The sequence below is a fragment of the Heliangelus exortis genome, chromosome 1 (assembly GCF_036169615.1).
Source record: "Heliangelus exortis chromosome 1, bHelExo1.hap1, whole genome shotgun sequence".
NCBI lineage: Eukaryota > Metazoa > Chordata > Aves > Apodiformes > Trochilidae > Heliangelus > Heliangelus exortis.
In genome coordinates, this window is record NC_092422.1 from 92054196 (window position 1) to 92066822 (window position 12627).

At 34.1% G+C, this 12627-nt stretch overlaps 1 protein-coding gene across 26 annotated transcripts in view; it reads left to right on the top strand.

The window, feature by feature from the left end:
- SYNJ1 (synaptojanin 1) overlaps positions 1 to 12627 on the top strand; it is a 63700-nt gene that overhangs the window by 16538 nt on the left and 34535 nt on the right. For 21 of the 26 annotated variants that reach the window (XR_011727982.1, XR_011727978.1, XR_011727980.1 and 18 more), the window contains exons 6-12: positions 725 to 808; positions 1597 to 1658; positions 2222 to 2318; positions 3604 to 3773; positions 4407 to 4488; positions 7221 to 7373; positions 10476 to 10641. Coding sequence is in view for 22 of the 26 variants with exons in the window: in XM_071754339.1 (XP_071610440.1) it covers positions 725 to 808; positions 1597 to 1658; positions 2222 to 2318; positions 3604 to 3773; positions 4407 to 4488; positions 7221 to 7373; positions 10476 to 10641 (814 nt within the window). In the remaining 4 variants the exon portion in view is untranslated. The remainder of the gene's footprint in view (positions 1 to 724; positions 809 to 1596; positions 1659 to 2221; positions 2319 to 3603; positions 3774 to 4406; positions 4489 to 7220; positions 7374 to 10475; positions 10642 to 12627) is intronic. The other 5 variants (XM_071754440.1, XM_071754269.1, XM_071754365.1 and 2 more) reach the window with 1 other exon arrangement.

Below are 12627 nucleotides of genomic sequence, written 5' to 3' on the forward strand. Positions count from 1 at the left end.
AATTTGATTGCATCATTGCCCTTACTGTACAGAAATGCAAGAAATTATTAAATCTTTCTTTGCTCACTTAATGATGATAACCTAGTAACCAAGATGTTTCTGTAGCTGTATTGATGTGAGCAGGTATTCTTGTTTGACTCATTGACACTGAAAAGCCTAGGTATTCAGTAGAATTTTTTCCAGGAAGGGTTCTGTTTCAGAACCCTGTTTCAGGAATCCAGTTTCAGGAATTTAGACTGTTGCTATAGTTTCTCTGTCCAAATTTCTTTGCAGACCAATGACACTAAATGACTGTGAAATATCATTCCACTTGAAGTTTCCTTTTCTGTATCCTTAACAGACCATTGTATTTTGGGTTCAAGTGCCCTGAATAGGCTGCATCGGTGTACATTAAAATTGTTCCTACAGGAAGGTCTTAGCAAGTTTTTTACAAGAAGTTACTTTTAGCACAAAAGTTATTCAGGCCGAAATAATAAAAGCCTTCTGTGTTTTCTTAACTGTGATTCTGCAAGGAAGCATGAGAGGGTTAGAACTTCTTTTACAGATTGTTTGGAGACAGACAGAAAAGTCTAGGGCACACAGTATTTTAGCTTCTTGTGTGGAATATGTTATATGTAAATACATTTTATTTACTCTAAGTTTAGCTAAGGTTAAGAAACCTAAAACCTCATGCTCTGTAGTATCTATCAACCTACATTAACCTATGTTTTCCTTTTCTTGACAGGTGATATATTTAGATGACTCTGTGTCATCTTTCATACAGATTCGAGGATCTGTTCCATTATTTTGGGAACAGCCAGGCCTGCAGGTACGTAGGAGACAGATTGATTTATACAGATATTTCATACTGATGTCTTTTTAAACATCTTACAGTAGCATGTAGATTTTTCTGTGTATTGACCTGTCAGGATGATGTTATCCTTTGGAAGTTGCTGCAGTTGTTTAATTACCCAAGCCTGTTTCTCTCAGGTCTCTGAATCCTATTTTGCACATGATTTGAATGCCTTCTTGGATGTTTTCTCTTTTAAGCTTTGCCTTTTCCTGTTTTAATTTAACTTGCTGTTTTAAAATAGTGCACCCAAAGAGACAGTTTTCTTCTGAATTGTTCTTGAGGATAAGTCTTTTTAAGAGTCAATATGGATCAAGGGTTACTGTAATATGATTTCACCCCAATTTTCTTGAAAGAGGAATTGTGACAGCAGCTAATACTCTGGTAGTTTTTACAAGGAAAAGTAGAAGAAGCTGATGCCTCAGAGTGACTCTAGGTTCTTTACACTAGACATATAAGACATAGACATAATGAACATATACATTACATTTAGTAATAAAACTGCTGAAGCTCTTACACTCCTACTCAAAACAAGAATTAGATTATATGACTAATTATGACTATATTAATTTTTAAAGTGTTTTTAGAGAAGAGGAATTTAAGAAAACTCTATAAAAAGAATGCACACCACAGCAAGCAGAATACATTTTGGAGATTTCATTTAGAAAGGAAAATTATTTATGCCATATTTAAGATCAAAAGAGGTCTTTGAAGAATGGTTAGTCATATGTGTAAAGAAATAATTTATCATAATTTTCATGTCATAGGTGGGATCCCATCGTGTCAGAATGTCAAGGGGTTTTGAGGCCAATGCACCAGCTTTTGACAGGTGAAGAAATGTTTTTGTTAATAATTTTTGTTAATATACTACAAATTTTTGTTAATATATATATTTTTGCTAATATACTACAAACCTCTGATTAGTGATGCAATAGAAGAATGGGATACATTATTCCAAGTAGGAGACTTTGTCTATGTGAATGTGTGATTCAGCAAAGCACTGAGCTGCCTAGGCATCTTTTTCAAACTTCTGCAGGATTGCTTGTGCCTTGGAGTGCTGTCTTGCAAAGCCTGAAGAAAAATTAGAGCATGTTTATGTTGAAATTTACATTTTGATTTTATTCCTGGCTTGACACTCCAGCTTCACAGCACTGTGGTTTTAACTAAATGTACATTGTTAAATGGATGCTGTTATCCTAATTAAATAGCAATCAGTGGCTGCATGCTACTATTGAGTTATATTGATTTGTTTGGGCATGGCATAGTAAAATGCTTGTGGCAGTTCTTAGGGCACCCAGTGCATTTTTACACTAGCTCAGTCAGTGTTGTAGGTGTTCATGTTAATTTTCTGCATGCCAAAAGATGAGTGTGGAATTTTGCTTCTGTTAACAGGCATTTCCAAACTCTTAAAAATTTATATGGCAAGCAAATTATTGTAAATTTACTTGGGGCAAAAGAAGGGGAGCACATGCTCAGCAAAGCTTTCCAGGTAAGTATGCCAGTTCTCACACAGTGTGTATCCTTGGAATTTACCAGCTTGGAGTGAAGTTTATAAATACCCTTGGAAATATTTAACAGATATGCTGTGGAGCAACTACCACTTGTGGTTAAAGTTTTTTTTATCATAAAAGTACTGCTTAATACGTAATGTGAATTGAATTTTTAAGAGCTTTATATACAGTTAGTGTTTGATTATGTTCAGATTGGTTACATTACTGAAAAATTGTAACAGCAACATAATGTTAGGAGATTTTCAGTTATTTTCATATTTCATGCTTATTAGGGGTTATTTAAAATAAAATATCTTTTTTGCACAATGCAGTTGGTGAAAAAATAAGTGATAATTTGTGGTAATTCATAACTCTGATGTTACTTTTAAAAATCTTTGTCTTGGTGTTCCAGGATGTATTTCTTAATACTTTTTTTAAATCACAATTTATGTGTTTAAGCATAAAAACTGCTTCACAATTAAATACAAATGTTGTTCAGATGTCAACCATAAGTGACTATTTTAATGAATTCCCCCTACATAGGCTAAAAATAAGCGTCACATTGTGGTCCATAAATACTGACAATTTGAGAAGTTCTGTCTGAAGCCAGAGAAGATGTCAATAGCCATCTGTTATTTCCCTTTCCCTTTTTCCTTTTCCCTTTCTATTTTAATGTTTGACTATCTTAGGCCATTCTCTATTATCTTTTCTGTATCCAGCTATCCTGGTAGGAGACAATAGAGCCTCCCAGATGCACATCAGTGCCCAATGCAGATAATAGCTTTGCAAGCAAAGATTGTGTGAGCACTTCAAGATTTTTCATGGAAGTTTTCATGGGAAGTTTTGCTCAAGCCACCCTCCAGAGCAGCCTACATAATTTGTCTGTTTTTTCCAGTAGTAGTTTATGGAGTGTTTACTCAGTCCCTGTTGCTGCTGGCAGGTATACCTAAAATGATGACTGTTAGTGAAAGGGGTTTCTACTAAAACATCTCTTTGCAAACATAAGCATTTTAACAGTAGAAGGGGCTGTAAACTGTCTTGGTAACCCCTAGAATAGCAAGGACAAAATTGACTTTCTGAAAAAAAAAACCAAACCCAGTTCTCAGTAATTTGTTGAGCAATAGTGATAAAAATGGTTTCATTTTACCTAAGAGAAAGCATGTAACAAACCAGATAGTTAATGAAACAGCTTTAAAATATTTGTAGCCATTTATTTACCTGATACTGCTGTATGTTTATGTATTGGTATATTTGTACTTATTTCTTCTCTTTTTACAATGTCAGAGCCATTTGAAAGCATCTGAGCATTCAGCTGATATCAAAATGGTGAACTTCGACTATCACCAAATGGTTAAAGGTGGAAAGGCAGAAAAACTACACAGTGTGCTTAAACCTCAAGTCCAGAAATTCCTAGAGTGTGGATTTTTTTATTTTGATGGGAAGGAAGTTAAAAGGTTTGTGTGCATAATTTCTGTAAATTTCTTCAAATTAAATTATGGTTGAGGTGTGTTTTTCATCCCTTAGCCAGAATATAAAAAAAACTTGTTAACTATCGTGACTGTAGTTTTGGTTTATCTGGGGGTGATGCTCAGCAACTGAAATATAAGTCACTTATTTTACTCTGCTAAATTTTTATTGTGTTCTGAATATCCCCTAAAAATCTTAATGAAAGATATCCCTGAAACATTGCTGGGGCATGACTTAGCAGAAAAAGTGAAGCAGGGCTAGAAATAGGCAACATTCCTGCTCTTGCCCCTTACACACCATTCCTCCTTTTAATTAATAATAGAGCAAGCTGCTGAGAATTGAGAAAAACTGAAGAAAAAAAGACTCATGTTATATGCAGAAAATTAAGTAGTCCTCTGTAAGGAGCTCTTCTGCAAAATGCACTGCTATTATTATTGTAGCTAACCCTATATTGCTGATATATTTATAAACATACTTGGGATGAAAGTAACAGTGCACTGACAATCCCCTGATTTACTATTCTGGTTCAGATCTGGATGTCCCTGTCTTTATTGATGATATGTGTGTTAAATGAGTTATTTCAGTTGTTTTCTCTCTGTCTCTCATTGTTCTTGGCACAGATCTCAAAGTGGTACTGTCAGAACAAACTGCTTGGACTGTCTGGATAGAACAAACAGTGTGCAGGCTTTCTTTGGCTTAGAGGTAGGAAAAACAGTGTCCAGTTATTCAGCTGCTTCTGATGCTTCTGTAGGAATTAGCCTGTAAAAGTATCATCACTTTTGCTGAGAGAGATGAATTAAAATGTTTCATAGATGGCAGTTTGATTTATAACCAGATCTTAGTAGTTACAGAAGTAGTTGTGTGGTGATTGTAATTAAACAATACTCATGCAGCATTGTGAAAAACATGAATTAATTTTTAGGTGTCAGTTTCTTACGTCTGTTGAGGTTCAGGCTTGCAATTCTGAAGAGATAGTAGTGTTTGGTCCTTGACAAAAACTCTTGCATTCACAGGTACTCTATTAGATTAATTTCTTCAGCATCTACTGGAGCTTCTGCCAGTGCTTCATGTTCATATTTTCACAGCATGTGCTGTGAATTCTTCATGGGACAATATCATGGTTATGGCTTTGGCCTGACTCAAATTGATTAGCTGGAAATCAGCTGTGGGATTGCCTCCTGCAGGGCTGTGCTTCAGCATCCTGGCTTTCTATTGAAGCAAGATTCTAGCCTGTAGGCTTACACAGTAGATCTTGAACACATTAACCTGGTAGGAATCGATGAGGTAAAATAATATTGATAGGGCTGAAAGAGAAGCGCTTAAAAACTTTTGACTTTTGTCTCATCTTAATAAAATTAAGTTCAATTCCTAAAGATAAAATCCTCAGAATATTTAAAACAAAAAAAAGTATGGGTGCTGTAACATCAGACTAAATAAACAGATTATTTGTTTTCTGAATTTTATTTAATTAAAATACCTTTGGTTTAGTGTCTATAGGAGGAATTTCTGTGAAAACTGCAAACTCCATTGGCTGTAGATCAAATATCTCTGACTGGAATATGTAGTGCCTTGCTACATTTACCAAGTGAACACTTGCTATGGGTGTTTTAGTCAAATGGAATTCTGAACTATATGATCTCATGCAAACACTCTGAAAAGTTTCTCTTAATACAGCATGAGAACATACAGTAGCAGATATAACACAGTTTGATAGATGTTTTTACTCCATTGTTTCAACTCTGCATGTGCCATAGGGGGTCATAAATTTTAGATGTTAATTAAGAAAAATAATTCTTACTCTTACTGTGTGGAGAAGGTAGCAGCATGCTTTGAAAGTCTCACTGTTGTATTATTTTTTTACTTTGCCATGGGAGACACATGAAGTCTTCCCTGGTCCTAACTCTGTTTGCGGGAGTTTAATGGTTCTACTATAAGTAGAAATGCAAGCTTGAAGTAAAAAATTTAGTTCTCTTAAATGAGACATGAGAAATATTGCCTGTTTTTTTGTTTGTTTGTTTGTTTTGTTTTGTTTTGTTTTTTGGGTTTTTTTGGGTTTTTTGTTTGTTTTTTTGTTTTGGTTTTTTGTTTTTTTTTTTTTTTTACTGATAATGCAGTAATTTTCTATGGCATAAGAACAAAGCTTAATACACTCTTAATGGGTGTAGTACTTACATGCACTTACATTACTTACAAACTTAGTGTTGCAGCTCTATTTTTCCTTTCTTATTCTTCTAAGAACTTAACTAAGTATTATGATTTCTTTTTTTTCTTAGACTATTTAGACCAAATTTTTCCTAGGTGAGTTCTAAATTATTATTTCAGCTACATGAGAGCTAAAAGTATAATACTAATTAAAAAGAAGGGAAATGATAAATCCTCATGAGCTGCTTACTTAATTTTAGCATTCTAATTAAATGAGGTATTTAAATTCTTACTTTTCAACATGATAGATACTTCATGTAACAAGTACTGAGCTCTGGATGACCACCTAAAATTACACGATGAAGCATTCAATTCCTGAAGCTTCTTTTCTTGTTTATTTTGACTTAATTTTGTGTGCAAGTTTTCCTTCTTAAACTTTTGTTAATACTTGCCCATACTTTATGTAATTTTATATTCCTTATTTTAGATTCCTAGTTACTGCCATTGGCCACATCAAAGTTTTAAAGATTTTTAAAAGCTCATGAAAATATCTTTTTTGTTTAGTTTTAGTTTTTTATATTTATTTTAATTATTATGTCGGTAGACACCAAGGCTAGAAGCTAACTTGACTTGTTAAAAATAATCAGGATTCCACAAATCAGATATAATGTTCCATTTTACATCCATGAGCATAATGCCACATTTAAGTAATGTGTTTAAATGTGAAATAATGCCTTTATATGTATTAAATTTATACAATTTAAATGCATTTAATGCCGTCAGTGCATCATGGAAAATAAATTTATTCTATATGGATTATAAGGGTAAAGATTGCAGTGTATTGCACGTAAAAAGAGGGTGAATGACAGAACTGTTGCTATTTCACTGATCACAGAGCTCTATTGCTGCTGCATTTGATAATAGATGTCAGTATGTTTGGTATTACACTTTTTGGGGGGAAGAACATGAACTGTTCTAATTCTAAACTATGTAAGTAGAAAGACTGGAGAGCCAAAAATAGCTTACTTTGTAACTGGGGAGCTTTTGGAGAAAAATACTTACAAATCATACATGTAATTATTTTCCTGTATTACTACCTATCTTTAAAAGAAAAAATGTTGATGCTAAAATTACATGTATGATGCAGCCCTTCAAACAGGTGCCAGTTTGTTCAGAAAGATACATATAAACCAAAGATTTTGGATGCATGTTTGCTGAGAAAAAATTATGTGCCTTTTAATATATACATGTAAAGATATTTCTTTTGCAAATGCTGTCTCCATCTGTTGCAGATGCTAACAAAACAACTGGAGGTGTTAGGATTAGCTGAGAAGCCTCAGTTGGTTACTCGCTTTCAGGAAGTTTTCCGATCCATGTGGTCTGTGAATGGTGATTCTGTCAGTAAAATTTATGCTGGAACAGGAGCCCTTGAAGGAAAAGCTAAGGTAAAGTATATTTTATTTAAAAGTTTAGCAGTATTCGGTATAGGTTTTAAAAAATTTTGTCAGTATGACAGCTATGAGATTTTCCTTTTTAAAATATGTTTTTGTTGTAATCAAAAGAACCCCAGCCAACCAAAAAAAACTAACAAAAAAGGGTTGGTTATGTTGGTGAGCAGATCTTGTTTCAGTATATCCTTTCTCAGCCATGCCTCCCAGGTAACACCATTCTGTAGGAAACTGGGCTCAAAAGTTTTATTTCTTTAGATCATACTTCAGACAAATGTATTTTCAAATCAGCTTTCTTTTTTCTCAAATACTTACATTTTCTCAATGTACCCCTGCCTTCTGTTTTTTTCAGTTTCGTTCACATTGTCTCTTTCCTTTTAAAATGTTTTTTCTGGGTCTTGTTGTTTGGTTTTAATGTTTATTAACAGTGTTAAAACAGGCATTTTTGCTTGCATGCTCCTCCAGCTATTTCTTTTTAGTTTCGCAGTAATGGAAAAAAAATAACCAACCAGATCTGTTTCTACCTTGCTTTCTAATGTTGTGCTGACAATTCCATACTACATGACAGTGTAATGCTCCGTTTCTCTTTGACTTGTTTTGTTTCTGATGCCTGAGTTGTTCAGATTTTTCTAATGCTGTCCTTTTAGTTTTCTTCTAACAGTGTTGCTTCTCCTGTTCCTATAATTCTCTCTCTTATCAAGTGATACCAGTCAAGACAAACAAATGTTGAACCATAGCATCTTTTGCCTTTAGTTCCATCAAGTATTTCTTTCCATATTATTCTTTTTATTCAAGAATGCACTGCTTCTCAGTTGATATTATATACCATATATGTACCCATAGTCAACTGTTTTACTTTACCATTCAAACCATACCAAGGTCCTTCTCTGCACTCAGGCATTACAGTAAGATACATAAAAAGAAAATTAATAAAACAGACTTCTTGCTTATTCTACCCCTAACTGTTGCATAGGAGATTTTTTCTTTGGGGAATTGCTTGTGTTTTAGTATAGAGTGGAATTTGGTGAAAGATGTTTAGTTTTATTTTCTTAGAAAAATGTCACCCAAACCATCAGGAAAACTACAGTAAGTATTTTATGGGGTGTCTGCCCTTCTCCTGACTTTCTCATTCAACTTTACCTGTTTCTGTTCCTAAATTAATAAATTAATTAGGCTACTTAGATTTATTTTTTTTTTTTACTATGTAAAATGCGTTTACTTCCATTTTTAATCTATAAAATACAGAGTACATTTACTCTGATGTATTTGTACTAATACAGAATAGACAGTTGTTGTCCCAGACATCTTGGCACTGGTATAACTGTTAATGAGTATAACTGTTAATGAGTACCACATCTCATAAGTCAAACACAGTGTCCCTTACAGAAGTCTGTGTGTTCAAAGAGGATCTTTAATACTTTTGAAGCCATACAATACTTGCCATTCTATCAGGGAAACTTGACCAGGTCACTACTCAATATTTTCTTGAGTACTCTGATAATATTTTTTTTTAATTTACTTTTAAAAACTTCCAGAAGTTGCAATTCTTATTCTCATTTCTCAAATGAAAGCTTTGATGTTTGAAATGCTTCCATTTCTTTGTCATCAGTTTGATTCTTTAGAGTTTGAGAACTTAGAAGCAAAAATATGGAAATTAAGGATAGAAGGAAAAATATATTTTAGCCTTAAATGTATTAAAATATATTTCTATATTGAAAACCAGTCCTTCTTAAAGTATTATAATACTTGTTACATCTAACTCCTTACCTGCTTTTCCTTTTGCTTTCTCTGGGTTCCTTTCAATTAATTGCCTGGTATGTGAATGGTGAGTGTGGAATTTTTTATGATGTAGTAAGTTACACATTGTCTGACAAAAAAGGAGCAGCTGTTGTAATTGTATGCTCCCCAACACCTCATCCACATTGTGTTCCAAAAATCATGGTGTGAATTTACTACTACTTGCCCTTGACCCAAGAGTACTTTCATTCTTGTTGTCCTGTACAACTGATAGAAATGAACGATGGGTTGTTTTTTAGTTTTTTTAAACTTTTGCTTTTTTCTTTCTGTGCATTTCAAAGACCTTAATGAACAATGCAAGCTACAAACTTCGAGTCTTTTTTACAATGAAGCAATATTGTGCAGCATCCTTGATGGATTACAGTCTTTATTTCATATAAATGTAATAGGATCTGTTTGCTCACAGGCAAAATACACATAAATGCCTAAGACACAATAAACCTTGTAGTCAATAAAATGTCTCTGTGCCTGTGAAATCAGTGTCAGTGCTGTGTGCACAGATGAACACTGAGGGTTTTGAATCAAGTATGAGACTGCATGACATGTTAATTACATTATCCTCTAGGTGTCTGCTGACCTACAGAGAATATCTGCAGTAGCAGTACATCTCTTGGATGTTCTTGTTTAGTTTAGGCAGTTGGACACTGTTCTTTTGGAGCACTGTTCAATCCTGCCACTTCTATGCAGTGTGTGCAATGGAGCATCTTCATGTGTATGTAGCCATAAATGAGCGTGTATGTTCCTTCTGGGATACTGCATGAGACTTGCATGTTATTTTAAAAAGTTAAAAAGGTTTTAAGAAGTTGAATCTATCTTTTTTTTTAACATGGGTATTTCAGAATGTGAATTCTGAACTAATATGCTCACATGTGCATATACATATGTATTCCTGTGTCATGACGTTTGTACTCAAGTGCTTGGTTGTGTCTCACTATTTGGGGAAAAGCCCAAAATTCCATATCATGGTCTAAAGATGGCACTGTATCAGTTTAATTTTTGAAGATTTAGGGGAAAAAATATTCCCTTTCCTGCAGTATTTTGTTTTAATTTAAATAATTTCAGCTGGAATAACCTGAATGTTAGATATGCATTGAAGGTATTACTGTTTAGTTTAACATTTGGAAAAAAAAGCACACATAGTACAATAGTAGGCTCAGAAGACTTTATTTACCACTTAAGGAAGGAAATTGCCTTAGATTTTGAACTCATTAATACAGTGTACAAATATGTTTCTGAATATTAGCAATGTTTTTGTCAGCAATGTCCAACATAAAATATTTTATACGTATTCCTCCCTAACAGGCTGGAAAGCTGAAGGATGGTGCTCGTTCTGTGACCAGAACGATTCAAAATAACTTTTTTGATAGCTCCAAGCAGGAGGCCATTGATGTTTTATTATTGGGAAATACCCTAAATAGTGATTTAGCAGATAAAGCACGGGCTCTCTTAACCACCAGCAGTTTACGCGGTATGTGTCTTTCAGGATTTTAATCTGTCTGTTAACTATTTGGTGTAATCTGTTTTCAAAGTAATATTGGAAAATATAAATGCTATTTTATATTCTGTTGGCTTATTAAAAAATGAAAGTTACTTCTGCTTTACTAATATTACCAAACTAACGTGCTGCAGTAATTTCTTTAGTGTTAATACTGTGTTGATGTCTGGCAGTGTAATAGTTAAATATTTATGGAGCATATTTGTCAGAACTTTACACTAGATGCATGATAGATATGTTCTGTTCAGTTCTTCAGATCCATTTACATCAAGTGTTAATCATGACAACTGCATGCTGAACTGGGGGGGAGATCCTAATTGATTAAAACTCGAGGGGTTTTTTTGCTTTCTAAATGTGTTCTTCGATCTGTCTTGTTAGTGAAGAAATTCCCACCATGGTGTTAAAACTAGATAAAAATCATTTATTCTTTTCTCAGCCATAAGAAATTTGGTATATATCTTTAGTGTGGTTTCTGTGAAAAAAAAATGAGGGGGTTTGGTAATTTGAGGTAAAAGGAGCTATCAAAAAAATTCTGATTATTTTCCATCGCAAAATGTTTTGGGGTTTTTTTTGTGAGAAGTCATCTTTCCCAGGAACTTGTTCACCACAAAAGCTTGTCAGGCTTTGGGTGAATCACAAAATCAGTTAATACATCAAAATAAGAGAGATTTCAATAAGAAAATCTGCTTAGGCAGAATTAGCCATGTGGGACTTGGGTTCACCTAATTGGAACAGAGTTGAACCACAGCATCCTGCATCCTCTGACAGAGGTGTAGCCTGCATGGTTCCTAGGGCTGCAGTCATGTCCCATCTTTCTGCAGGGTTTGATGGGCAGGGAAATAGTAAGTCAGCCACTGACTAGTAAGTCAGTGCTGTGAGTGCCAAAGCTCCAGTGCAAATCTGTGGCACAAGAAAAAAAAAAAAAAAACTTGCCCTATTGTGGTCTTCATCTTGTGGGTATTTATGTATTTCCTCTGTGAAACTTGAAAGACAGCTTTCTTCTCATTTCTTTACCACGTGGTTTCATGGTATTGTAACATTTCCTGTATCTGAAACCTGCTAAATCTGTCTCAGAATTAGCTGAAAGCTGCTGTTATTTTTTTTCTCTTACTTTCTCTGGATGCAAGCTGTCCTTTCAATATTTGCAGCTCCCATCAGCTGAGAAATTACTCCCTCTTCAGTGCTCATAATATCTTTGCATTTGCTGCTAGCTGAGCTAAATAGAGAGATACTTCATCGTATGTGAAAATATTATTAATATAGCAAGAAAAGATACTTCTTAATACTGTTGAGGAAATTTGTAGATTTTGCAACATAAAAGATGTGCTTTAAATGATGCAAAAGGTTTTGTGTAATAAATTGCATATTACAGCATGCTCTTTCACATAGTGCTGGAAAATTTTAAAAGCCAATTACTTATTTAACTAATTTTTTTCTTGCTTCCTTCTTACTGCATCCGTAGTTTCAGAGCAATCCTTGCAATCAGGTATAGTACAGTAAATTAAGTTGTAAACATCTGAGTACCTTCTCTGGCCATTTTCTTGTGTTTGTTTGCATATTTGGTTGTGGGCTCACATTTTCCTAGTAGTGTTTGGATCTGGCATTCCTGTGCTCCAAAATTCTTTAATCCAAGAAAAGATCTTCAATTCAAAAAAGGGAAAATATAAGGGGTGAAAAATGTTGCACTTGCGCTTGGTGTGAGTCATGAAGAGGGGCAAGAAATTATTTGGCGTTTATTTTTGCAAATTCTTGTAGAGGAATTTGGGTTTTGTTTTTAAATATTAATTCAGGGAGACTTTGCATTTTTTTTATTTTTTTTTTTTTTTTTGTCTAAATGTTTTGTTTGGGGTAAGAGGTATAAATTCTTCAGTGCAATTTGTAGCTTCATCTTATTTGCCATTAGAAAGCTCTGCCTTCTGGTGTTCTTGCATGAGAGGGACTGATCTTGTACTGTCTCCC